Source organism: Hippocampus guttulatus, chromosome 9 (assembly GCF_054856545.1).
Source record: "Hippocampus guttulatus isolate MCC_2025c chromosome 9, RoL_Hgut_1.0, whole genome shotgun sequence".
NCBI classification, from domain to species: domain Eukaryota; kingdom Metazoa; phylum Chordata; class Actinopteri; order Syngnathiformes; family Syngnathidae; genus Hippocampus; species Hippocampus guttulatus.
Genome location: NC_141269.1, coordinates 23,064,248 through 23,089,675, shown reverse-complemented (window position 1 = coordinate 23,089,675; position 25,428 = coordinate 23,064,248). Strand labels below are relative to the sequence as shown.

At 45.4% G+C, this 25,428-nt stretch overlaps 2 protein-coding genes across 9 annotated transcripts; one reads left to right on the top strand and one right to left on the bottom strand.

Moving 5' to 3' along the window:
- Window positions 1-755: 755 nt before the first annotated feature.
- LOC147200792 (group XIIB secretory phospholipase A2-like protein) lies at window positions 756-11,834 on the top strand. The gene is made up of 4 exons (XM_086119464.1): window positions 756-1,047; window positions 3,356-3,444; window positions 4,919-5,084; window positions 11,028-11,834. Exons 1-4 carry the CDS (start codon window positions 786-788, stop codon window positions 11,144-11,146), a joined length of 636 nt encoding a protein of 211 aa, XP_085975590.1. The 5' UTR covers window positions 756-785; the 3' UTR covers window positions 11,147-11,834.
- Window positions 11,835-11,982: 148 nt separating this feature from the next.
- On the bottom strand, window positions 11,983-21,067 carry LOC147200791 (uncharacterized). Of its 8 annotated transcripts, none has more exons than XR_015101781.1 (7): window positions 20,084-20,866; window positions 19,626-20,001; window positions 19,386-19,532; window positions 15,627-17,075; window positions 14,189-14,257; window positions 13,541-13,660; window positions 11,983-13,458 (listed from the first exon to the last, which is right to left on the bottom strand). XR_015101781.1 is itself a non-coding variant. In XM_086119461.1 (7 exons), the coding sequence occupies exons 3-7, from the start codon at window positions 19,965-19,967 to the stop codon at window positions 13,640-13,642; spliced, it is 2,028 nt and encodes a 675-aa protein (XP_085975587.1). In that variant the 5' UTR covers window positions 19,968-20,001; window positions 20,084-20,145; window positions 20,924-21,067; the 3' UTR covers window positions 11,983-13,639. The 8 variants fall into 8 exon arrangements, 7 of the variants coding, with proteins under 7 accessions (XP_085975587.1, XP_085975588.1, XP_085975584.1 ...); XM_086119461.1 differs by adding an exon at window positions 20,924-21,067 and having other exon boundaries at window positions 11,983-13,660; window positions 20,084-20,145; XM_086119462.1 differs by adding an exon at window positions 20,924-21,067 and having other exon boundaries at window positions 11,983-13,660; window positions 20,096-20,145.
- Between the last annotated feature and the right edge of the window lie 4,361 nt (window positions 21,068-25,428).

Here is a 25,428-nt window from a genome sequence, read left to right as displayed (position 1 = left end):
CTGATTTTAAAGTGTTCCATGCAATTGAGTTTTATTTTAAAATCTATCGTGCCACTTACTACCATGTACTGTACAGTAGTGCAATTCACTTTTATTTTGAAATATATTCCAGAACTTCCTGTGTGACAGTGCATCTGCGCCGAACAGTGCTTGTCTGAGGCCAGACTCTTGTGACTAAATAAAAAGTGCACATTGAAGTCCAGCAGGTACGATGCCACAACAGTCATGTTATGAGGATAAGGATCACGTTGCGCTCCACAGTCATGAACCTCGCCGCACATCAAGACAAGGTCTGTGTCTTTAAAAATCAGTCAAAAAAAGAGCACCGAGAAACAAATCTAAACCACAAAACTGTTGAACTCTCCTAAAAACAAAAGAAATACGTATATTTGATTTGCACTTAAGAAAGTGAACAAAAAAGGCATTTGTCTGACTCTACTTTTTATTATTGTGTTATCCCCGTTCCCTCATTAGATGCAATATAATATTGACTGTACGTACACCCCTGGACCGGGAGCACATCTGAACAATTGAGAAAAGTTACCCGCGATTAAAAAAGAGTTAGTTCTAAATTGATAGAAGAAAAATCCAATTAAACCAGAGTGAACCGGGTACAGTATCAGTGTGTGCGATTAATCACAAAGCGTGATTACAAGCTCTGCAAGACAAAACCTGGACTTTGCTCCTCCACATCGGAGGTTGTCCTGACGTCTACATGCTCAAAGTTCAGGTCACGCAGTTTCACTACTCAGCCTGTGAGCGTTTTAGTTTGTGTATTGAACTCTATGAGCTGCAGAATGAGCCGCTGGGCCCTAATTGCTCCCCTCCTGCTCCTGTTCCTCCGCAGTGCTGTCACTCAAGAAACCGAAGAAACTGGCACAGCAGCATCGCCTCCGTCTCCAGCATCTAATGTTGTGGAGGATGAGAACACCGAGTGGGGCCTGAACTCTCTGAGAGGTGGCTTTGAGGCTGCCAGCGGCTACTTTGACTCAATTCTGGAGTTCATGGGAGGACGAGATGGACTATGCCAATACCGCTGCCGATACGGTAAAGTACAGTCAAACCTCGGTTTTCGAACGTCTCTCTTCTCGATCAAATCGGTTTTCAACCAGAAAATGTGAAATTTTTACGCCTCGGGTTGCGACCGAAAACCGGCTTTCGACAAAGCAAACCCGTGTACGCTACTTGACTCCCTTGACTTGACTTCCTTACACGTGCAAGTGAAGCTTCCCCATGTACTGTTCATTGTGAGGGGATGTTTTGGATTGGACACAACTTTATTGTCTGTTGTGCTTTACGCAAATCTAACTATTTTTATGTTATTTCTGCATAGTGTATTCACCCCTAATCATGGGCGAATAAAACAGTTTTGGATTTCGAACAAATCGTTTTTCGAACAGCCTTCTGGAACGGATTATTGTCGAAAACCTTTAATTCAGAAAGTTACATTTGGCATTTCTTGTGATACAGTGTTGTCACAGTTGTGCTGTTTTCAGATGAAAAACATTTAAAATTTGCATTGCTTTATATTGTTTTAGGGTTTAGGGTATTTGGTCATGCTGATCAGACGGAGACAAAAATATATATACATAAACGTCACAGCGAAAATAAAAAATATTTTATCACCTTTATGAAAAAGAATGTCCAACACCCTTTCACGGGGCCCACTGTTGTAAATTCCTTGCAATTATCAATGTTCTTATCATCTGCGAGGGTCACAAAATGGACTGTGACCTCATCCGATAGCAAATAGGTTTCATATGGTGATATCTCATTTCTCAATGTGTGCTTGACCCCATGAAATATTTGTCTTCGAGCTGTCATTTTAGCGCATTTCTATTGGCATTAATTTAAATGAATTTTGACGGGATTAAAAATTTTCTCGCGAGATTAACACGGCACACGTCACAGCGGATGTTACGTTGCTCTATAAATAAACCAGAAACAAAACAACATGCGCGCTGCACAGGTCCACGCACGTTAGTTTTGCCAGCCACGGCAGCGCGAGACACCGAAAACGGATACTTAATGAGTTTATGAATGGAAAGTTTACTTTTAAAAAGTTGCCAGATTGTTCCACTAACAAGACCAAAGTTACCTGTATGTTTTGCAGTAGTAAACTGAGCTATCATCATAGCACGTCGAGCCTGAAATACCACTTAATAGCCAAGCACACAGCTGACGTGAGTACTCCGCCCCCTCGTCTAAGACAAACAGCTATGGATCATTTCAAAGCGAAGAAAATGGATAACACGACGAAGAAAAAATTTGCTGAAGCCATAGCTAAATGTATGGCAACTGCATGCGAGCCTGTCAACATTGTCCACAGCTCGACTCAAGCTGAAATCATTCGCATTGCATCTAACGACTCCACTACGGATTGCCAGCGAGAGCCTCCATTACAAGCTGTGTACAGAGATTGTATGTAGCGGAGAAGGCTAAGTTACACCAAGCGGGAGAAGACACTGTTTCGGGAGAGAAATAAGAGACTAGGTTGATGAGCCTCTGGTGAAGAAAGAGCAGGCATTCTGTTCAGTTCGATGTATGCCACTGACACGATTGTTACTTGTTTGGAACTATTTTGTGTGGAAGGTTACCATGTTCCGTGTCCATATAAATAATGGGGGTGGAGCTTCTCTGTGTTCGTCTGACAGTGACGGTGCGCTGAGGCATGTAGAGAGTTCAGCGGTGCAGTGGTAGCGACCATACTTAAAATAAAACGTCTCCCGTGTTGTCATCTAACTAAGTGTAGTCATCCGAAATGATGTCTACACAAAACCGTAGAGAGACTTGCGCGCAAGAAGGACCAACAGAATCAACATAGCCTGACTGCTGTGTTCAAAGCAAACTTGAGAAAAACGAAGTATGCAACCATGGCTTAAATCCACTATAGGCTGAGTTCTAGTTTACCTTAGATGTGCACTTTATAATGTTATATTGCTCTGTTTTGAGTCCATAAAAAGAGCTGTTAAAGCAGCTGTTGTGTGACAAAATATTTTTTTCACTGTTGTTGATGGACAGTAATATTGTGTGAGAGATTATGTGTGAATAACTGCTCCAAGTGAAAAATGTTCATGTAAAATTGAAAATCAAAATTGTTATTTCAGTAAATATTTGCATTTTGCACATAGAAAAATGATTCATGATTCCATGTTGATGAGAGCATTAAGATGGGGAAAAATAGGACAAAAAATATAAAAGGAAATTCAGAAACAATAAAAAATGCGTGAGTAATCACGATTAATTTTTAGTTCATTTGAGTTAATTATGACAGTTGCGTTTTAAATTAGATTAAATATTTTAATCGTTTGACAGCTCTAATTTGTATACATGTCGAGTTCTTCACCTTTCTCAGGTAATGCTCCACTTCCACGTCCTGGGTACCAGATGCCTGAGCCTGATGGGTGCAGCTCGTACTTCTTTGGGCTTCCTGTTCCAGAAGGGGTATGTGCTTCACAACATTTATGGCAATTAATGCAAAATGTTTATACAAAAGAATTTTAAAAAACGGCAACAACTTTGTTGTCAAACCCTGTTTTTCATCTTATGCTTTATTCAACATTGGTTCCAAAGATCAAAATTGGAAACAAGGCTGTCGCTGTTTCTTAGTGGAACATTAATATTTTTTCATGAAACTTTGATGTATTACTATGATGTCACATCTGTGTATTATAATAATCAACTGCACTGTTGACTTTGCAACAGAGACAGTTAGTTGGACCAGATCCTGCAGCCCATATTGTTTTCATTTTCAATATGAATTAATATTACACAATCAAATATTATCTTTTTTTTTTGTGTGTTTTGTTTTTACAAAACACCAACAAGTCACAGGTTTCGAAGACGTTGACTTTGTAACTAGAGTGTTACAAGCTGCAGCTGTAACAAAGCCCTTTTCAGAACAGTTAACATAAAATAACAAAATAACATATCACAGCACATAACTGTGCTGTATGTTACGCATACAGTACATTTGACAATAACGTTTATCCAATACAATACAATACAATAACATAACGGACAGTCATGCAATCATCACCACTATGTGGTGAAGATTGCACGACTGTCTGTGTCCTATGTGTTGTGTTGTGTTATTTTTGTTATTTTGACTTCAAAATGGCGCCGCGTGAGTGGCTGCCTTTCCAGCCGCTCCTATATTTTGTTGTTCTACTTCTTCCTTTCATAACTTTGCTGCCGTGAATTGGGAATTTCTCCATTGCGAGACTAATAAAGGTTTTTCTTCTTCTTCTTCTATTCCTGCATACGGTTTGTTGTTTGAACCATTGCTTGATGAAAGAGGAGAGAATCAAAGTGTCCTTTTACCAGTGCGTCAGAGACGTCCTGCTCAAAGTGTGCACACGTCAACTACAAGCTAAGATTGAAAATAAACACGAAGCTGTAGTGTCCATTAAAGAAAAAGAAGAGATTGGTTTGGTTCACTTCTCCCATCCCCATGTAAATCCCTCCAATTCCAAGGAGTGACTCTCTGTTCCAAATACGCCAATGCTCCTCTCTCGGCTCCACCGGCCATCCATCCAGCTGCACCAAAGCAGACTGTCCAACAGTGCCGACATCTTCGCTGAAGAAAACGGGGCTGTAAAAAATGCTGCCCATTACAGGTGCAAAAAACACAAAGCACCCCGGCTGTTGAACGGCGACAGTCAAATAGCACCGGCATACGTGTCGCCGAAAACCAAATCAGTGCTCGTACATGCGTGCTGCTGAGAAGGTGCACCCATCAAGCAGATTCTTCTCGTTCGCCAAATGTCACGGCAAAATGCGGAAAACTGTCCACACAAAGGACAACAAACATCAAATGACGAAACAAAAGACAAAAACAACAACAAGCAAAGCTCTTGCCTACGGGTGCCAACAATGGCGCCAAATGTGATAACAGCAACCATTTGCTGTGCCCTAGATGGATATGGGGATCCCCGCCATGACCAAGTGTTGCAATCAGCTGGACATGTGTTATGACACCTGTGGCTCAAACAAGTACCGCTGTGACTCCAAGTTTCGCTGGTGCCTCCACAGCATCTGCACCGATCTCAAGAAGAGCCTTGGTTTTGTGTCCAAAGTTGAAGGTTGGTATCCTCTTTCCATCCCATTTCCTCATGTTCACAATTCTCACCTTGCTGAATGTTACAGGTCCACTCTTGTACATTGTAGGAAACTGACCTGCCTTTACAGGGAAGTCAACCCTAAAACCTTCTTTACAATATGTTCGATACAGCCTCATAAGTCAAAACGCGGTATTCTGATTCATAATGTTTGTGTTAAGCAGCAAAACTCACCTATTTTTATCCATCTCAGGGGGTGGCCATTTTGCCAATTGCTGTCAACTGAAAATGACATCACAGTGCCTACTGTTTTCCCAAGTTTGGTCATGTGACATTTGCAAGCTGAGCCATGATTGGTCGACAGCAAGTGGCAGAATGGCTGCCCCCTGAGATGGATTAAGAAGTAGCGGATGCTGCTGCTGAATTCATATTCCACAAATACATTAATCCGAATGCTGTGTTTTGACGAGTGGGACTGCATAGAACATATTGTTATAAAGAAAATGTTTGTGTTGACTTCCCCATTAATTCATTCCATCAATGTAATATTAATCAGAAGGCTATGTTTAGACTGGTGGGGGTGCATAAAAGATAATATAAAGAACATTTTGGGGGTCACATCCCCTTTACAGCTGAATGTGATCTTACATGTTTATTCCTTTGTAACTCACTGATGGTTGAAATGGAGCAATCAGATAAATGAACTGCGTTTGAAAAATCAAAAACCTTTTAAATGCTTTCATGAGTGACAATAAAGTTGTACCGTATTGGCCTGATTATAAGACGACCCTGTGGAAATTGTAGAAACTCGAAGAAAGCGACAATTTCTCACGTTCGCACTCCGAGAGAGTGTGTCGTTTTTATTAGCACACCAAAAAAAACTCCCCGCGCAAAACGAGACCCGCCGAAAGTCAGTTTCCATAGAAACAAGCAGACTAACATGGCGGTCCTTAAAGGGACTGCAATTATTTCTACCCCGTTCCCAAATGATCGTGAACTCTCTGACAAGCATATGAAAACATTGCATTCACACGTTTGCAGTTGGTGGTGAATTATGTATATCAAAGTCACTACACACGTCCCCCCAGAATTCAACCCAACAAAAATAGACACTCTAAAGTTCAAGTCGTGGGGGGCCAATCCGGCGGCCGTAACGGCTACGCAGGACGGGGGAGTGAGGAAGCGCATCCCTAGGGGGTGGGCGCGGAGGAACAGTAGAAACTGGAGACGGGGGGAGGCACGGGGAAGGGGTCAGAGGGGAGAAGGCTAGGATACAAGCGTCCGGTAGGAGGACGACCCCGCCTCGGCAGGCGAGCCACTTCAACCGGCCCGGCCAAGTCCAAGTGAGCTGGCTTGAGGTGGTCCACCGAGACCCGCTCGGGTTTACCCCCCATGTCAATTACAAAATGTTTCTGTCCCGCCTCCAAAACCCGGAAGGGGGCCTCATAAGGAGGGTGCAGGGGCCCTCTGTGCCCATCAACGCGAATGAACACATAACCAACTGATAGTAGGTCCTTGGGCACGTGGGAACCTGGAACACCATGGCAGGAAGTGGGCAGAGGGGCAAAGAGTCTGGCATTGTCCAAGAGGGTGGAGCGTTGTGCCGTGGCCGACCAAGGAGTAGAAGCAGTCGGCACAAAATCCCCAGGCATCCGCAGAGGCTGGCCATAAACCAGCTCCGCAGAGGAAGACCGGAGATCCTCCTTAGGCGCCGTCCTGATGCCCAGCATGACCCATGGGAGTCTGTCAATCCAGTTGCCGTCCTTCAAGGTGGCACGAAGAACAGCCTTCATCGACCGGTGGAAATGTTCGCAAAGGCCGTTGCCCTGCGGGTGATACGCTGTGGTGCGGTGCAACTTCACCCCTAAGCTGTCTGCCACTGCAGTCCAAAGCTCAGAAGTGAACTGCACGCCGCGATCCGAGGAAATATCCGAAGGGGCGCCAAAACGGGATATCCAGGTGCCAATAAACGCCCGTGCCACGTCGACTGATGTAATGGACGACAGCGGGGCGACCTCCGCCCAACGTGTGGTGCGGTCGACCATAGTTAACAGGTGAGTGTACCCCCGAGAAGGGGGCAGGGGGCCAACCAGGTTGACGTTAACATGGTCAAAACGTCGCTCAGGCACGTGAAAGTGTTCCAAAGGGGCCTTGGTGTGGCGAGCACCTTGGCCCGCTGGCACTCCACGCAGGCACGAGCCCGATCTCTGACATCCTTCTTCAGGCCGTGCCACACGAACTTGGCTGCCACCAGTCTTTGAGAGGCCTTGGTCCCCGGGTGAGAGAGTCCATGGACAGCATCAAAAACCAGGTGTCGCCAGCTCAAGGGAACCACAGGCCGAGGGGTGCCTGTGGAGACGTCACAGAGCAAAGTGGTACCGGAGCTGCCAAAGACCATGTCCCTCAGCTGCCAACCTGTAGTGGACGACCGGCACTGCTGCACTGTGGTGTCGGTAGCCTGGTCCTTCGCCATACTGCAATAGTCGAGACCCAGGTGGACCGCTCCAGCCATGGCTCTGGAGAGGCAGTCAGCAACACAGTTGTCTTTCCCCGCCACGTGTTGAATGTCTGTAGTAAACTCGGAGACATAGGTCAGCTGGCGTTGCTGTCGGGCGGACCATGGTTCTGTGGCCTTGGACATGGTGAAGGTCAAAGGTTTGTGGTCGACGTAAACTGTAAACCGGCGGCCTTCCAGCATGTGTCGAAAATGGCGGATGGCGAGGTACATCCCAAGCAGTTCACGGTCGAAAGTACTGTACTTCCGCACAGGGAGGCGTAACTGCCTACTGAAAAAAGCGAGAGGCTGCCAGGTACCGTCCACCCACTGTTCAAACACCGCCCCCACCACATAGTCCGAAGCATCCGTGGTCAGTGCCACAGGGGCAGAAGAGGAGGGATGTGCCAGCATCGTAGCTCGTGCCAAAGCTGCTTTAGTATCCATAAAAGCCCTGACCCTGCTTTCAGTCCAGTCAACAGTGTGCTTGGGCTTCTTGCCTTTAAGGGCCTCATAAAGAGGCTGCATAGTGCGAGCCGCTCCCGGGATGAAACGATAGAAGTTCACCATGCCAAGAAATTCCTGCAGGGACTTCATGGTGACTGGGCGTGGGAACGCTGTGACGGCTTCTACCTTGGACGGGAGAGGAACTGCGCCTGCCTCCGTGACCCTGTGCCCCAAAAGTCTATGGTGGAGAGGCCAAACTGGCACTTCGCTGGGTTGATGATAAGTCCGTGTTGACTGAGCCGTTGAAAAAGGGTTCGGAGGTGTGCCATGTGGTCTGCCGTGGAAGAACTTGCTAACAGGATGTCGTCAAGGTACACGAAAACAAAGGGAAGGTCCCACAGCACAGAGTCCATCAGACGTTGGAAGGTCTGAGCAGCGTTCTTAAGTCCAAATGGCATGCGCAGAAACTCAAATAATCCAAGAGGTGTGATCACTGCCGTTTTATGGATGTCAGGGGGGTGAACGGGCACCTGATGGTAGCCCCTAACGAGGTCGACCTTGGAAAAAAATCACCTTGCCGGCTAGGTGAGCTGAGAAATCCTGGATGTGCGGCACAGGGTAGCGGTCGGGCGTTGTAGCGTCATTGAGTCGTCGATAATCTTCACAAGGGCGGCAGCCGCCACCGGGTTTAGGGACCATGTGGAGAGGAGAGGCCCAAGGTCTGTTAGAGCGGCGGACAATCCCCAGGCGCTCCATGTTGTCGAACTCCGTCTTGGCCACAGCCAGTTTGGCCGGGTCCAGGCACCGGGCGCGGGCGTAGACCGGTGGGCCCGTCGTGGCGATGTGGTGTTCCACCCCATGCCTGGCAGTCGCTGAAGTGAAGGTGGGCTGTGTGAGTGCAGGGAATTCGGCAAGCAGGCGATGGAAAGCGTTTGTGAGGGGGACTATGCTGGAGAGTCGGATGACGTCAGCCGGTCCGAGTGTGCACGCGTAAGAACAGAAAGTGGCAGCGTCTATTAAACGTTTTCACATCCACTAAAAGTCCATGAGCGCACAAAAAATCCGCCCCAAAAGAGGCACATAGACACGCGCTGTAACAAAGTCCCAACTAAAGCGCTGCCCACCGAAGCACAGTTCCACGAACCTCATGCCGTAGGTGCGAATGGGGCTCCCATTAGCAGCTGCCAAAGGAGGGCCGTGGCTGTCAGCTACCATGTCGATCTGCGATGCGGGCAAAATGCTGCGCTGTGCCCCTTCGCAGAAGAAACGCCGTCCAGAGATAGAGTCACAGATGAAAAGCAGCCCGCCAACGACGCTCATGGCCACTAATGAGCGCCGGCCGCGGCGTTTCCCGGCCCGCCGAACGAGCACGGCGAGCGGCACCCTTAGCCTTCGGTCCAAACTTGGCGTGGTAAAAACATAAACCAGTAGCCGGCCGCGGGTGAGGGACAGCCGCCGCGACGAGTGCGTAATCATCGGAGGCACCAACGGCAGTCACGGGGAGGAGAGCCGCTGCACAGTGTTGCTGGCCGGCCAGGAAAAATTTATCAGCCTCCGCAGCGAGCTCTCTACAGTCAGTGATAGCAGTGTTAGCTAAAGCTGCCCTCACCTGGGTGGGTAACTGGCGCAGAAAAAGAAAGTCCGGTTTGTGCTCGCCTAGCAGCTCGAGCATACGATCCATTAACTCGGAGGGCTTGCCGTCCCCCAGGCCGTGGAGAGAGAAAAGTTTGTTGGCTCGTTCAGCGTCGGAAAGTTCAAAGGTTTTCAATAAGTGAGCCTTCAGCGCATCATATCGTCCTTCTGTCGGAGGAGACTTGAGGAAACTCACGACCCTGGACGCCGTCGAACTGCCCAGCGCGGAAACAACGTAGTAGTATTTCGTAGTATCCGCAGTGATGTCGCGTAGGGCGAACTGGGCCTCGGTCTGAGCGAACCAAGCAGACGCAGTTGATTCCCAAAACTCGGGGAGCTTGAGCGAAACAGCGTTCACGGACATCTTCGCGGTCTGGAATCGTCCAGCAAAAAACGTCGAGGGTCACCAGTGTGGAAATGATAGAAACTCGAAGAAAGCGACAATTTCTCACGTACGCACTCCAAGAGAGTGTGTCGTTTTTATTAGCACACCAAAAAAACTCCCCGCGCAAAACGAGACCCGCCAAAAGTCAGTTTCCATAGAAACAAGCAGACTAACATGGCGGTCCTTAAAAGGACTGCAATTATTTCTACCCCGTTACCAAATGATCGTGAACTCTCTGACAAGCATATGAAAACATTGCATTCACACGTTTGCAGTTGGTGGTGAATTATGTATATAGAAGTCACTACAACCCCCTCTTTTTCAAGACTCAAGTTTGAAAAAAGTCTTTTTGAACACCAAGTTAATTTTTATACAGAAAATAATTACAGTACATCTGAAACATATGATTATACCAATATATTTGAGAGAAAAAGCATCTTGAAGTTTACACCATAAGTTCTTCTCAGCTGCCGGTTAACCTGGCCGATCTTCGACCCACTTTTCTCCAGATTGTTGCTACGTTTCTCCATTTTCTGTTATCTCTTCTATTATTTTCTTCTCTTTTCTTTCTCACCGCTATTTTTTAATTTTTCTTCTTTGTGCTACCGCTATTTTTATTCTTTGTGACAGGGGTTCGCTTTGGCCTGGTGAGTCAAGTTCAGCATTCGCTTCAATGGATATCTGGTTCCATCTTGCGTCGTGAATGGGTATAATGTCTAGACCTCGAATATAAAACGACCCCCACTTTTTCAGTCTTATTTCAATGCAAAAAAACACCGTCTTATATTCGGGCCAATACGGTACTTGACTTGAGTTGAAATGAAATTCATAAGGATTAATCACAACTGCCAAACAAAATGGAGCTAAAAAGCCAACTAAATCACCGTTAAGGCCCAGATTTGTAAAGATATGTAAAAAAAAAAAAAAAAAAACTACAGTGTTTTTTGGGTACGTACTATCGACAACTCTGCTGCAAAGACTAACATGCACTGGACCTCTTGTTCTTCAGCATGTGAAACGGTGGCAGACACTTTGTTCAACACGGTGTGGACTCTCGGCTGCAGACCCTACATGAACAGCCAGAGAGCATCATGCTACTGCCAAGGAGAAGAGAAAGATGAACTCTAACACGTATTACGTTCCTATTAAGAAGACAAGTGAAGTTGTATCACCATATCAAAAGTATGATGTGGTATTGCAATAACAGTTGCAACGGTGTTTCCTGAGTAGAAATATTCTAGTTTGAAAGTATTGCTCTTCCCTATAAACAATGGTGTTTATCACTTTTATTTATCATTTTAGGTGGGGATGACATGACATTCGTTTTGCTTCAAATACCTTTTTTGAGTCGATTGTATTGTGTTTGTGCTGTAGGTGAACGATATCCCGCTACTTTCTAAATGACTTATGTTTATGCGAAAGAATAACTGAATGAAATGCTCAATTTGACAAATTGGTCTTTAAGTGAATAAAATGTTTTCTTATCAGGTCAGTGGCACACTCATTTCAATGCACCGTTGCCTATTGTGCTCCTGTGAAAGTAGTTTGAGATCCTTGTAATCTTGGCAAGAAGCCTGGCAACAGTGGCCACCTTCAGGGAATCTTGTGATGCAAGATTTAATAGGTGAAAAAAACATTGAAAACGGAGAAACTAAAGTCCTGATGCCGCACCATAGTTTCAGTGCCGCCCTTCTGGTGATATAAATATGTTGTGAATCCCTTGTTTCTTCTTTGCACTCGTGATCTACTACAGCCATTGTCTGTAACTCACATGTGCCCAGAATATTCTGCAAATAAAACTTTCGAAGGCACTGATCATCGTCTCCCAACTTGTATTTGGATAGCCAATATGCTCACCACCCGAAATTAAACGAACACGCGGAGGAAAGAAGGCCACTTTCGCCCCAACAATGCGGGTAACCAGGTTGTGTCATTGCTACAGTCATATTAGAAGTATTATTGGATTGGATTGGATAAGCTTTATTGTCAAATGTACTGTATGTGTAACATACTGCACAGATGAAATTTCTTCCCTCTCAACATAAAACAAGAGGAGCCGCTGCGGGTGTCCGCGCCGCTATCAAAAGAAAAGTTAACCAAGAAATGACAAAATAATCAATTATCAGTACTGACAGGCTTTTTCGTGTCAATCTTCCTCTCGCCCACTGCCTTCTGAAGTACTTCTACAATATGCGCGCCAGTGTGGTTTTCGCGCATTTCACAAGTTTGAAGCACGTTTGGTTTGAGTTCTAATTGTTGATGAAATACACTGTACGTGTGATGGTAATAAAAGACAGTGTGGCTCTTGATGTCTATCTGTAACAGGCAAGACCTACTCATTCCGACGACTCGAGAGCATTAATTACTTGAGAAAACCTTTATTCATATCACGATGGAGAAATTCCCAATTTACAGCAGCAAAGTTGGAAGAAAGTCGAAGAACAAAAAGTATTGGAGCTGCTGTAAAGACAGCCACTCTCGCGGCGCCATCTTGAAGTCAGAATAAAATAGAACACAACACGTAAGACAGTCAGTCATTCAATCTGAACCACTTTTCTGCCTACTGGTACTCTTTATTGTTTAAAGCAGTTGTAGATGAAAGAGGAGAGAATCAAAAGTGTTGAGTTCTGGTCTGCTCATACAAAGCTGGAATTGTTTTCTCTTTGAAATGTTTTTGACAGAGTGGCTCCAGAGTGTGCATCATGTAGCGAAGACCATCATTCTCAACTACGCTGTGCAGGCGGAGAGCTTTGCACATACACAAAGAGATGCTGTGCATGACTGACTTAGCCCCAGGCGGGGATTGAAAGGGAGTTTTGCTTGAAGTAGAGAACCCATGCTGGTCTGGCCAAGAGGAAAGCTGATAGCGGCTTTTTGGCTCACTCCTAGCCCTGGGTGATCCTGTCACAAGTGGCTGTGCATATTTGTCGTGCTTCCAGTTTACCTTATTTTCGTAAGACAATTCTTGCATATAGCAAAGTCCTTCTTCAGCTTTGGGCCTACCATAAAATCTGAACTGTAGCCACACTTTTGACTTGTATGATACCGGCGCATCTTACCTTCGGTCTTCCGCTTGTTTCCGCCTTAGTTTTCTCAATAACTCGATCATAAATCTCATCGTGCTCAAAGAATTACTCATGATTTCGTATACACGTTTTGTGTACAAATGGGTGCGGACACACCAATCCGACGTTTGTCAATGTGACGGACTGTAGCATCCGCCCAACTTCTTTGCTGTTTGTTGCGTACATCACTTTTGTTTGTCCCGTTCACTGATTTGTGAGCTAACAGTGAATCAGAGTGATCATTTGTCAGGACAGCCTGATGCCATGACAAAACGCCCCGACAACAGCTCCAACGTTATGACGGTGCGCCCGACACCAAGCAGACGTTGCACACCGACTTCCCGACTCCCGACATCGGATTGGTGTGTCGAGGCCCTTAAAGGATTGAGAACCACTGATTCAGCAAATTCATGATGCGATTTGTAATCTGTCCTGAGTGGCAAAAAACAAAACAAACCTGTATTTACTGTCAACTATAAAACATGTATTTTTTTTGTTCAGGGATCATTGCATTCAAAACCAGATTTTGACCATTTCATCCAACTGTTGTCATGGTTCACAGTCCAACGTCACACATCTGCAGACAAAAACCAAACAAACGAAAAACCCACACAAAACAAAAACACATTAAATGCGTGATTTTGAGTGACACGTACACACGCATGCCATGATGAAGATCACATTTCTATCTTTCTTGTAAACACACTTCTTCTGTCAATATAGACATACGAAGTGTGTCAGGCAAGTTCCAGGACAGGTGCCCCAAAAATCTATTTCAAACCCAAACTAAAAGATTTCCCGTTGGCCCCTTCAATGTAATTGTCCTGGAATATACAATAGAACTGTGACCTCGGCACTGTACATCAGCTGTTGAATTTTTTCACAAAGGTTTTAAAATAATAATAGAGATACTTGACATATAATTTGATCAATAACTCATAATATGATAATTACATACTTCATATTATTTTTGAAAATCAATTACTGATATGAGTACAAGGCTCAAATAACTTTTTTCCCCCCCTTTAAGGAGCATTTTTGATCATCAATGACTTCATTGGAGGAGCAACTTTGTCATTCTGAGGAGTAATTTTTTGTTAGTTACCTGTGTGTCAGGACAGGGACTTGGTTGGGCACGAGACTTGTTCTTTGACATCTGGTTAAATGCTTCCAACTTAAAAAAAAAAAAAAAAATTAAAAGAACGTGTGGACAAGAGAAACCATTAATAGAAGTAATTCCTGCAATGCATAAATATCTCAATGAGATTGTGATGAATGGGTTCAAAAAATATTTATCAAGAGAAATAGATCTACTTTTAGATTGATTGTATAAAAGTCAAGGTGGACTTGAGGGGTGTTGACACGGCACACATTTGCATCGGTGCTGCACCGATGTATTTTGTTGCGATATATCTTACACCCGTGTAAATTTTGTGGAGCCTTCACACGTATAAAGCTGCTTACTAAAGAGACGCGTGTTAACCCCGGTGCAGCCCCACTTGCGTTCACACGGCAGTTTATGTGGCCGTGCAATACGATAATAATAAGTAATAATAGCAATAATACAGAAATAAAACATGCGCATGCGTAACGTGTACTTCCTTTTCCCCGCCTTGTTTGTGACATATCGAAAAACCATGGTTTATACTTCTCCAGACAAATTAACGCTGTGGTCTATCAGACACCGTAAAAGGATGAGAGAGAGAAAGGAAAGAACTGCAAAATACCCAGGATGCAAGTTATGCAATACCCGTATGTAATGAACTCTTCTCACGCGTAGCGAGTCTACCCCTGTAGCGTTCGCACGTCCCATTTTATATCGGTGCTGCCCCGCAAACTAGCATTTACTCCAGAGTAAATGTTTTAACCACCTCCCGAGCAGGGTTGAATTTGCTCCGGTTTAAGCTGTTTTCAGGGGTTACACCGGTATAACTTTGTACGTGTGAATGCTCTACGAGGAGCAGCCCCGGTGCTACACCGGAGTAAAAGCTGCCGTGTGAACACCCCTTTCACTCATTCAGTACCAGCCAATTCTAGACCAAGTCTGAAAAGACGTTTAAAAACGTCTTTGGGAGTGAATGAGTTAAAGGCAATGGGCCTCCCTATAGTCTGTTCTGAGATTTTTTTTTCCTCATAGGGGGATTTTCCTTCCCCTGTTTCTTCTGCTCCATATGTGTTTGCTCCACAGTGCCAGTTGTGTTTTGTGAATTGATTTGACAAATATGACACAGAAAAATGCTATTTAAGCTTTGTAGAAAACTCATGGAAGGGGAATTCAACGCAAAAAAATTCCCCTGAAGTTAGGAGTGGCCAGTTACCGAACAGCTAAAGCTTAAAGAAAATAACCTATGTTGTTGTTTTGCATTTGTGTGCTGTGTTTCTTGGAGGTGAAGCTGAACACTATTGAGTGTTCTGACATGCCGCTGTCTTTTCCATTTCTTTCACTATTATGCCCTTTGGCAGTGATTTTCCAAAATTACCGGTAGTCATTTTGCCTTTTGATACAATATACTCAGCTTGAACTATATTTGAGAAAAGGTTACCTTTTTTCTCCAGTTTGCCTTAATTTCCTCCTCTGTTGGTGTTCGTTGTTTCTTTGAGCCATCTTTCCGACCTGCCTTCTTCCCAGAAGCTTTCGTCTCTCGATGAGCCCTCAATGTCTGCACATCTCGCGCCTGTTCCTCTATCAGTTTTAGCCTTTTGGTTTTGTCTTCCTTGATTTGCTCCCCATTCAATAACCTTTTACCACCCCACATTTGCGGCTTCCTCTTGACCACCTGCAGATACCTTGGACGAGAAACCGAGCCCAATTGACCTTCACTTGTTGACAGGTCTGGATTCTCGAGGGGAACATCTTGAATGAAGCGGGGCCTTCGTTTTCCTGAGGAAATAGTGTCGTGGGAGTCGTAGGTGTCCGGTGAATCAGGATTACGATTGGGATAATATGGGGTGACACTGGCATCCAGAGTGCTTGTCCAATAAGAATTGGTGTCATGGCTGTAGGAGGAATGGTAGTGAGAGAAATGGGGAAAACTGTAATCTGGGCAAGCAAACGAAGTAGCAGGATCAGGATCACAATAGGAACGAACCACAGGGATTTCGTTCAAGATGTTGGCAACTTTGTTTTTTCCAAAAGTCTTCTGCTCTCGTGAGCCATCTTGGCTTGTCGCTGAAAGTGATAATTTCTCTTTGCTTTTTCTTGCGCCATCACATGCTAACAATGTGTATTTCTTGTGAGGATCCTGAGACTCCCTGCTGCCGGAGAGCTGTCTGGAAGAGGGACTGTGACTACAGCTTCTGGAAGGCGACAATGAGGAGGAGGAAGTGGATTTCATGTCAGGTTTGCAGGATCCACTTGTACTGTAATCTTGACTCTGCTGCTCCACTGGCTCTCTTTGATTCTTTTTCCCATAGAGCCTCTCTTGAGTCCGGTCTGTTAGTTTACTCAAGTCTTCTATTTCCAAGCTCAAGCCCAAAGTGTTGAGAATGTTCTGGAGCTGTTCGCACCGCTCATCGACCTGCACCATTTCTTTTCCATCTTTCTTGGTTTTCTCCTCTGTCGGGGGAGACTGGTATCCACTAGTGGAACCTAAAGAATGGTCTCGTTTGTCTTTGCCGTTCTTGTCATTGTCCGACAGTGAGGGTCTGTCCCTGGGGTGCTCTTCGCTAGTGGAGAGCGCTGTCCTCTCTCCACCATTCTCTGGTAGCTGCGGTTCACCGTTGCACTGAAGGCTCTCGCGGCAAAGAGGCCGATCTGAATCATCCCCCACACCGGAGTGCTGGCTGTTGAAGAGCTGCTCTCCTAAATGAAAGTCTTCACTGTTATCACTGGCGACCCTAGTGAGCAGGTCCATATCAACTCCCTTGTTGAGCAAGCTGAGGAAGCGCTCAAAGCCTTTGTTGGAAACATTTTCTTGCTGGATTTCTGAGCTAATGCTTTGAGTGGGAGGAGGTTGGGTACCAGATGTGGTGGCCATTTCACGATCGGGGGCCTGGGAAAAACCAAAATATAATCTTAAATGACTTGATGGATTAAATAAATCCATAACTCTGAAACAAGTAAAAGACAGAGAATAGCTAGCTAAATTCGGCAATGTGCTGCAATCTACTCACAAGACTGCAGTCGGCCTCATGAAAATCAATTGATAATTGAGCAAGCTATGGCTTAATTTCAATGGACATGCATTGCCTTTGCCTTCTCTGGGAGCAAATGTCGCTATCGGCAAAGGGTGAGCATTAGCATCTAGCGTTGTTGTACTAAATTCAGAAATTGGAAACTTTCCATGATTGCAAATATTATCAGAATGAGTGGTGGTTGCTGTCTGTACCAGACATTCAAGTTTGATCGCCGTTGTAATCTCAATAATCAGTCCAGTATATCTTTCATTATTCACGTATTTACAATGTAACAGAGCGCCATGGACTGCTGTCACATCAGATTTCTTCTTCAAATTTACATGGGTACCATCCAGAGTTCAGATGGAAGCACACTTCTTATTTTCTTTCTATAAATTTTCTTAATTAAATGTACACTAATTAACAGAATCATGAAATTAGTAATTTCATACTCCAGCAAGATTGGCCACAAAAATAGAACAACCCCTTTGTACCCCAAAAAATAAATTACATAGTGATTTGCCCTGTGAGGTATGCTAGGAAGATCTTAGCATTCCATTTGGTAATTTGGTTTGATTCCAATTGGAATACAAGGATTTATGTGAACATGACTAGTAATTTTCTTTGTGTTGAATCCGTATATGACATTTGCAAAGAGCGCTTTTCCTTTGGGGGAACTAACGATCCACATTTCCCCCTATTTTCTGACATGCTACAGACCAACTGAATCATCATTTGTTTGCGCATTTTCTGCACTGTAAATTTGAAGCAATGGTCTGTTTTTGAATAATAAGGATTAAGAAATAATCGCTCGCTGTCCTTCTAACATTGAAAATTTTACACTCAACCCATTCGGCCGATCACACTCACGAATGAGTGGTATCGGTAGCTTAAAAATCCTGATCAGAACATGCGTAGCAATTGATTGACTGTAGTTAATTAACAATAAATTATCCATCCATCCATTTTCCGAACCGCTTGATCCTCACTAGGGTCGCGGGGGGTGCTGGAGCCTATCCCAGCTGTCTTCGGGCAGTAGGCGGGGGACACCCTGAATCGGTTGCCAGCCAATTGTAGGGCACACAGAGACAAAAAACCATCCACGCTCACATTCACACCTAGGGACAATTTAGAGCGGTCAATCAGCCTGCCATGCATGTTTTTGGAATGTGGGAGGAAACCGGAGTCCCCAGAGAAAACCCACGCAGGCCCGGGGAGAACATGCAAACTCCACACAGGGAGGCCGGAGCTGGAATTGAACCCGGTACCTCTGCACTGTGAAGTCGACGTGCTAACCACTGGACTACCGGGCCGCCCCTAACAATAAATTAATCAATGCTATTTTTTCCCTATATTTTAGAGGGATGGGAAAATTATGAAAACTGTTCATATCGGTTTTATAGCGAGCAGACAAATGAAGAGTTGCCATCAAAAAGATGTTTGTAGATGTAGCTTGACTTCCGACAGGAGTGCATTTGCTGGTTGTGGTCGTGTAGGCACTCACTTTTGCCTTTACTATGTGACAACATTTCCCCAAAATGACAGTCTGTCAAAATGCTAAGTCTGCCTGAATGGCCAAGTCAACCCGAGTACAAAGCGAAAATTCAGAAAATCGGCGAACGGGTAAAAATTACTCTCTGGGTAGTTATTATACAATATCACAAACATCCAATTCATGTTGAAGGCAGCTCTATCCTTTCCGCAATGTGAAATGCTCAATTTGCACACATTGCATGTCACCATTGTGCTGTCTCCAATTTCCACATTATCATTGTTACAGGAAGCGAGCTTCACATTAGTTTCTCGTGATACGAACAAAATCATCCCACACTGGCTGTGTTTATGGCTGTGAAGCAGCGATGCTTAGCATAAAACATTAATTTTAATGTATTAATTTCTTTTTGCGATATCTGTGTATCTTTGGATTGAAAAATTAAAAACCAGATTTTTCCCCCTGATTCCCATCAGCTGCAAATGACGTGATCAGGCCTGATTTCCGATCGGGGCTTTCCTACCGAATACCATATTGAACTATCTATGATTTATTTGTAGTGGGTTGTTACTGCCACAATAAAATGTAACAACACCACTGATCTTATCTTTAATGTGTATTAACAAAATAATTTTGAATGTGTACAGTAAATGCACTCTTGTGTCCAAAGAGTGACAATGACAAATGTACTAACCAGCTTGTTAGATGTAAATCCACTGAGGTCACTGAACCTATGCCTCATTAAAGCCTCAACTCGGAGCTTCAGGGGATGTTCTTCCAGCTGCTCTGTGCTATGACTTGGAGAGTCATCACTCTCAGTAGGTGACCCGTATGTCTTGCACTGCGATTTAAAGAAATTGTGAAAAAATATCGTCCCAACAACACTATGTAATATTTTAACTGCTCAGTGGACATCGTATACATTAATGCTCACCTTTGACAGAAAGTTGAGAGAATGTCGCTCCTTCAAAATCGTATCCACCCTGTCTCGAAGAGTTGCATCTTTCGAGTCTGGTGTTAGTTTCTTCTTAATCATTTTAATTGTCTTGACGAGAATGTCAGCTTTCTTGCTTAATATTTGCTCTTCTATATCTTGAAGCACATTCATTTTTCTGGTCAGCTCCGGATCAATGTCATCTTCCAGAGGCTCCCCATCAAATACCCTATGATCTCTGTGAGGTGCGGCTACTCCCATATGACGAATGTCTCTCGGATAAACTGAATTCAGATTCCTCTGCTGACAGAGAAAATCGTCTTCCCAGGCAACTGGATCCATTCTTCAACAACGACCTCTTTCACGTGCGTGAGTCCTGAGAAGGGAGGGACAATAAATAAGCAACGACCATTTGCATGCCCAATATTCGTTTAGAGCCACCATAAAAGGTAACTTACCTTCAAACTTACTCAAAATGCCTATGCTTCATGGACCAACCAAGCCGCTTATTTTTTCCAGCCTGTAAGTATTACAGTCCAGTTTTTGGATGTGCAAGAGTTCAAGGTGGTAGCCGATACATATCAAATTCTAGCCCAACAATATAATACTGTGGTTAATCATACATGATGTGTATTTATCTAGATCTACATCATCACGTTGCCTACATTTGCTTAACAGACGCTCTTATTCACCCATTCACACACACATTCATACACCAGTTGGCGACTGGTTCCCTGTAAGGCCCACTGGGGGCCTTTCAGGGTTCGGTGTCTTGCCCAAGGACACCTCGACAGCGGGCAATCGGAACCGGGATTCGAACCCAAAACGTTTCGGTCATTGGACGATGCGCTCTACCAACTGAGTGACAGCCGCTCCGGTAGGACACCGTACAATGCATTACGAATGGATCAAACCGCTAAACGGCGTATTACTGATGACTTAGCTGAGTAGCTTTTTAAGTATCTTTGACCGTTTACGTGAGTTAAGAGCATATACCGCTTCGCATTTCGTAACGCAACGTGTTATCTTTGCAAAAGGAGTACCTAATGACCTGGGTGCTGCGAGGGCTGAACCATAACAACAACCATATTTGACGATCAACACATACAAAAAAAACCAAAAAACGTTCTCCTTCGTATTTCCGGACCGCTTTTAGTTCAAGGCGCCCCCTAATGTGTGGAAGAACGAATAATTTCATGACGCGTGTACAATTACCCGTTGAATGCTTTTGTACAAAGTAAAGCAAAGAAAAACAATTATCAAAAGTATTCGTTCGTATTTTCCAAGTAAAAACACACCCTGGTTACGCTGTACAGCCGTAGATACCCATCTGTGGGTTTCACCTGTCGTAATGTGGGTAAATACGATTCAGTCGGTTTCAAGCAAGCAATAGTTTATTATAGACTTAGCTCTAGCAGTCGTCGCACACACGTCTTCCGAGGCTTCCTAAGTTAACGACATTTCCCCCGGCATCCATACTATTAGGGCTTTCAAAGTAAAAGCATAACAGCTATTACCACATCTCCCTTTCTAGAACACTGAACAGACATATCTGTGGAAGCAAATATTGTGAACAGAATTCTGGATATTCAACAAACCTACTTTTCCACAACTTTGGATATTCAACAATCCTTCTGTTTCACCTTTTTTTTCCCAACAATCATTTTTTTTCTCTTCCCACCACACAGTTCACGAGTCCAGTCTGTGAGGTTCTCGCACCACTCTGCCACACCTAGTGGTATGACGCTGTGTGTGTGCAAGGACAGGTGTGTGACGGATGGTTGTGTGTCCCTCGGGAGCCGGTGCTGGACGTGATGTGGGGCGTTATGGAGAACCCACTGTAGGCTCACTTGGTTGTGGTGCAGTGCTGGGTGTCGGTGTGTGAGGTGTGTGTCGAACAGTCTCTGGAAAAGGGACAAGATGGTGTCTATTCCTCCTGAGGGTGCCTGAAGGGCTCTCCACGACGTATGAACGTGGGGCTGAGTGGGAGGAAACCACTGTACCTTGAGACTTTGCATCAGTGATCCACACTGGTTGTCCTGGAGTGAGTTGACTCAGATCTCTCACACGGTGTCTGTCGTTGAAACTTGCAGTGTCTTTACCTCTCTTCTCCCTTTCTTTTGCTGCAATGACAGTGCCGTCCGGAAGCTCTGGGTCGAGAAGAGAAGGATGCAGGGGCATTGGGGTGCGCAGTCTTCTGCCCATGAGGAGTTGCGCAGGACTGTACCCGTTTGCCGATCGGTGTAGCTCTATACACCAACAGAGCCAGATACGGATCCTGAGCCTTCTTTAGCAGCTTTTTCACAGTCTGCACGTGACGCTCCGCCTCCCCGTTACTCTGAGCAAACCCAGGGCTGCTAGTAGTGTGAGTGAACCCGTAGGCTGCAGCAAAGTCTTTGAACTCTCGACTGGAGTATTGAGGGGCATTGTCTGAAACAAAAATTTCAGGCACTCCGTGCCTAGCAAACATCGATTTGAGATGCACAATAATATTCTGAGATTGAGTGGGAGTTAGTTTGGCAATCTCTACAAACCTAGAATAATAGTCCACTACAAGCAGGTAGGTCTCGTGGTTGAGTGAGAATAGATCAGAACCTACTTTTTGCCAAGGTCTCTATGGGAGTTCACCGGCTATCAATGGCTCCACAGGGTTGGCACGCTCTTTGATGCATGTGTTGCAATTTCTCACCAGCTCGTTTAGTTGGCTGCTCAATTCTGGCCACCATACCGCCTCTCTGGCCCACTCCCGGCACTTGGTCACCCCCTGGTGTCCCTCATGTATTGCGTCGAGGACAGAATTGTGCATTGCTGTGGGAATAACTAGTCTGGAGCCTCTGAGCAGTTGTCCATTGTTTGTTATTCGTGCTTGGCTCTCGACGAAGGCGAGAGCCAAGCACCCACCCCCACCCCCACCCTTCCCTGCTCGCCACTCAGTCCATGTGCTGTCTCTGTCTGACTTTTCCTAGCCTCCTGTCGTATTTTCATGCTAAAAACAAACATGGAATTGGTTGGCTGGTCTCTCGATGCCATCGACAACATTTTCTCGATGCGAAGAGCAGGCAGTGGGGAGCCTACTTGCCCCTCAGGGGACTTTTGCTGCTGGGTACACCCTAGATCCTTGGAAGAAGCGGAGAATGGTGTGCCTGTCAACACTGTCCGTTGAGGATGTGGATGACATCTACATTATCGGCCTTCCGATAACAGGTATGCTGCTGTTTGGTGTTAGCAGTTTCCTGATCTATCGCAAAATTCAACAGACGGGAGCGGCTCTATTGGAAGGGAAGAGGCTGCCGGTTGGCATAGTGCGGATGTCCAACACTCAGACTCAGACTTTGCTCAACCACAAACTGTTGCGGTTTTGGAGCGTCTCTGCAAGATGGTCAAGAACTTGGAGAAACTGGAATCCGTGCTCAAATATTGACTGAAATCACGGATTGGGCTGATCGACGCCACTAAAGAGACATAAGCCACGGACTCAAGGCTGTCTTGAATTCTTGGGCAGCCTGCGACCAAAACAACATCTGCTATCTCGACCTTCCCCTGATGAAAGTATGCACGGAAGCTAGTCCCCCACCATCACTCCGTCCTTCATACATTCCCTTGCTTCACCGTCTTCATTGTTTATGTCTTATGACCTGTTGTAACTGTCATATGCTTCTGCAGGAGTTTTTTTGCCTCACTCAAATTATCCTCAAAATGAGGGTAGTTCGAGCGTGGGTTTTTTTCTCCCTCTCTCCCTCCCCTGTGGTTTCTTTCTGACCTTCGGGTTGAGTGAACGCTGGCGCGTTTTGGCTGCCGCTGCTCAACCCATAATGTTTTGTGTTTTTTGTTATTGTAAAGTGTCCTTGGGTGTCTTGAAAGGCGCTTATAAATAAAATGTATTATTATTATTATTATTGTGTACTGTAAGCAAGGCTCTATCAGGCCAGTAAGCCTTAACTGGAGCTGTCAGCTTGCTGCTGTCAGGCCATTTTTTTTGACAGTATGACATGACCTCTGAGCAAACGCTGTCTTCCTGCAGATGTTCTCTCAGTTGTGCCATGTACGTTGAGCTGGCTGGCATGCTAACGATGATTTCATCCACATAGATGTTTGTCTCTTCCATTAAGTCTTTGTCTGCCGGTTTCAGGCTTGAGTTTGTGCAGACAGGTGAGCGTGAGAGTGTGTCGGCTGTAAACAGTTCTTTGCCAGGGGTGTGTGAGATAGTGTAACTGTACCTCATGAGTCTTAGTCGGAATCGCTGGATTCTGGGAGGAAGCTCGGGAAGTGCCTGGTGACCTAGCAGGCTGACAAGTGGCTTGTGGTCGGTCTCTATGGCAAAATGTCTCCCAATAAGGAAATCCCGGAAACGCTCGCACCCCCAAGTCACTCCTAGCGCTTCCTTCTCCACCTGGGCGTACCTCTGTTCTGTCTCTGTCATTGCACGTGATGCATACGCGACTGGTTTCCACTGCACTTCCTCCTTCTGTAGGAGAACTGCTCCGAGTCCGTATGAAGAGGCATCTGCTGACAGCTTCAGCTCTTTGTTGGGGTCGTAAAGTGTCAGTACTGGCGGTGATGTGAGATCATTTTTCAGCTGATCAAACGCTCTCTGTTGTGCACATCCCCAGACCCACTGATTCTTCTTTGAGAGAAGGTCTCTCAACGGCTTGTCTTTTTCTGCCAGGCCTGGAATGTACTTTCCCAGCTGATTTAGCATTCCCAGGAAGCTACGAACCTCTCCTGTGTTGGACGGCTCTCTCATGGACATGACAGCCTTTACCTTGTCTGGGTCTGGCTGCACTCCGTCTGCGGACAGAATATGACCCAGAAACTTGACTTCACTTTTTCCCAGTTCACACTTCTCCATGATAAGAGTGACCCCGGCTTCCTGGAGCTTGTTGAGAACTGTGTGTAGTCTGATGTCGTGGTCTTGTTGATCTCTACCCCATATGAGGATACCATCCATGTGGCATACGACTCCCTGCAGCCCGTCGATGATCATGGACATGCGTCACTGAAAATGTTCTGGGGCTGACGCAATGCCGAAGGGCAATCTGTTAAAGCGGAAGCGGCCAAAGGGAGTTATGAATGTGGTGTATAATGACGATTCAGGGGACAATGGGATTTGCCAGAATCCTCTATTGGCATCCAATTTGCTCCTGCCAGGGAGCCGATAGTCTGCTCCACTGACGGCATGATGTATCTCTCTCTGCAGACCGCTTCGTTGAGGCGTGTGAGGTCGACGCAGATGCGCACTGAGCCGTTCTTTGTGGGCACAGGAACCATGCCCGAACACCAGTCCGTTGGCTCTTCCACTCTGGATAGGACACCAATGTCTTCCATTCGCTTGAGCTCCTCTTTCACTTTTCCAAGTAAAGGGATAGGGACTCGTCTTGGTGTGGCCAGGGAGTAGGGAATGGCGTCTGGCCTGAGCTTGATGGTGTATGGCTGCTGCATCATACCTAAACCCTGACACACTTTTGGGTAGGCGTCTTCCATTTCAGACTTTCAGTCTATGGTGTCTGCCCTGTAGACTAGTTTAAGCTTAATGCTTGCTGGTCTGCTTAACAAGGCTACATTTAAGTCATTGACAACATAAATCTCTTCCTGTATCACTCGCTCCCCCTTGCATAGTGACTCACTGTATCTGCCTAACACAGATAGGGGCATTCGACCTGGGCCAAATAGTGGTCTGTCGGTTTCGACTAACTGAGAGGCGCCCTCTGTAATGGCATGGTAGATATGGGCCGGAATAACTGAGACGTCAGCTCCTGTGTCAATCTTAAATTTGACTTTGTGGTTTCTAATAGTCAAATCAGCA

Excerpts from the sequence above, each read along its gene's own strand:
- LOC147200791 (XM_086119461.1), bottom strand. The coding sequence starts at position 19,967 with ATGGATCCAGTTGCCTGGGAAGACGATTTTCTCTGTCAGCAGAGGAAT. Across the intron at positions 14,258-15,626 it reads AGGCAAACTGGAGAAAAAAG|TTGGAAGCATTTAACCAGAT; the intron begins GTAACCTTTTCT and ends TTTTTTTTTAAG. Across the intron at positions 13,661-14,188 it reads GTCCCTGTCCTGACACACAG|ATGTGTGACGTTGGACTGTG; the intron begins GTAACTAACAAA and ends TTTTGTCTGCAG.
- LOC147200792 (XM_086119464.1), top strand. The coding sequence starts at position 786 with ATGAGCTGCAGAATGAGCCGCTGGGCCCTAATTGCTCCCCTCCTGCTC. Across the intron at positions 3,445-4,918 it reads GGCTTCCTGTTCCAGAAGGG|ATGGATATGGGGATCCCCGC; the intron begins GTATGTGCTTCA and ends GCTGTGCCCTAG. Across the intron at positions 5,085-11,027 it reads TTTTGTGTCCAAAGTTGAAG|CATGTGAAACGGTGGCAGAC; the intron begins GTTGGTATCCTC and ends CTTGTTCTTCAG.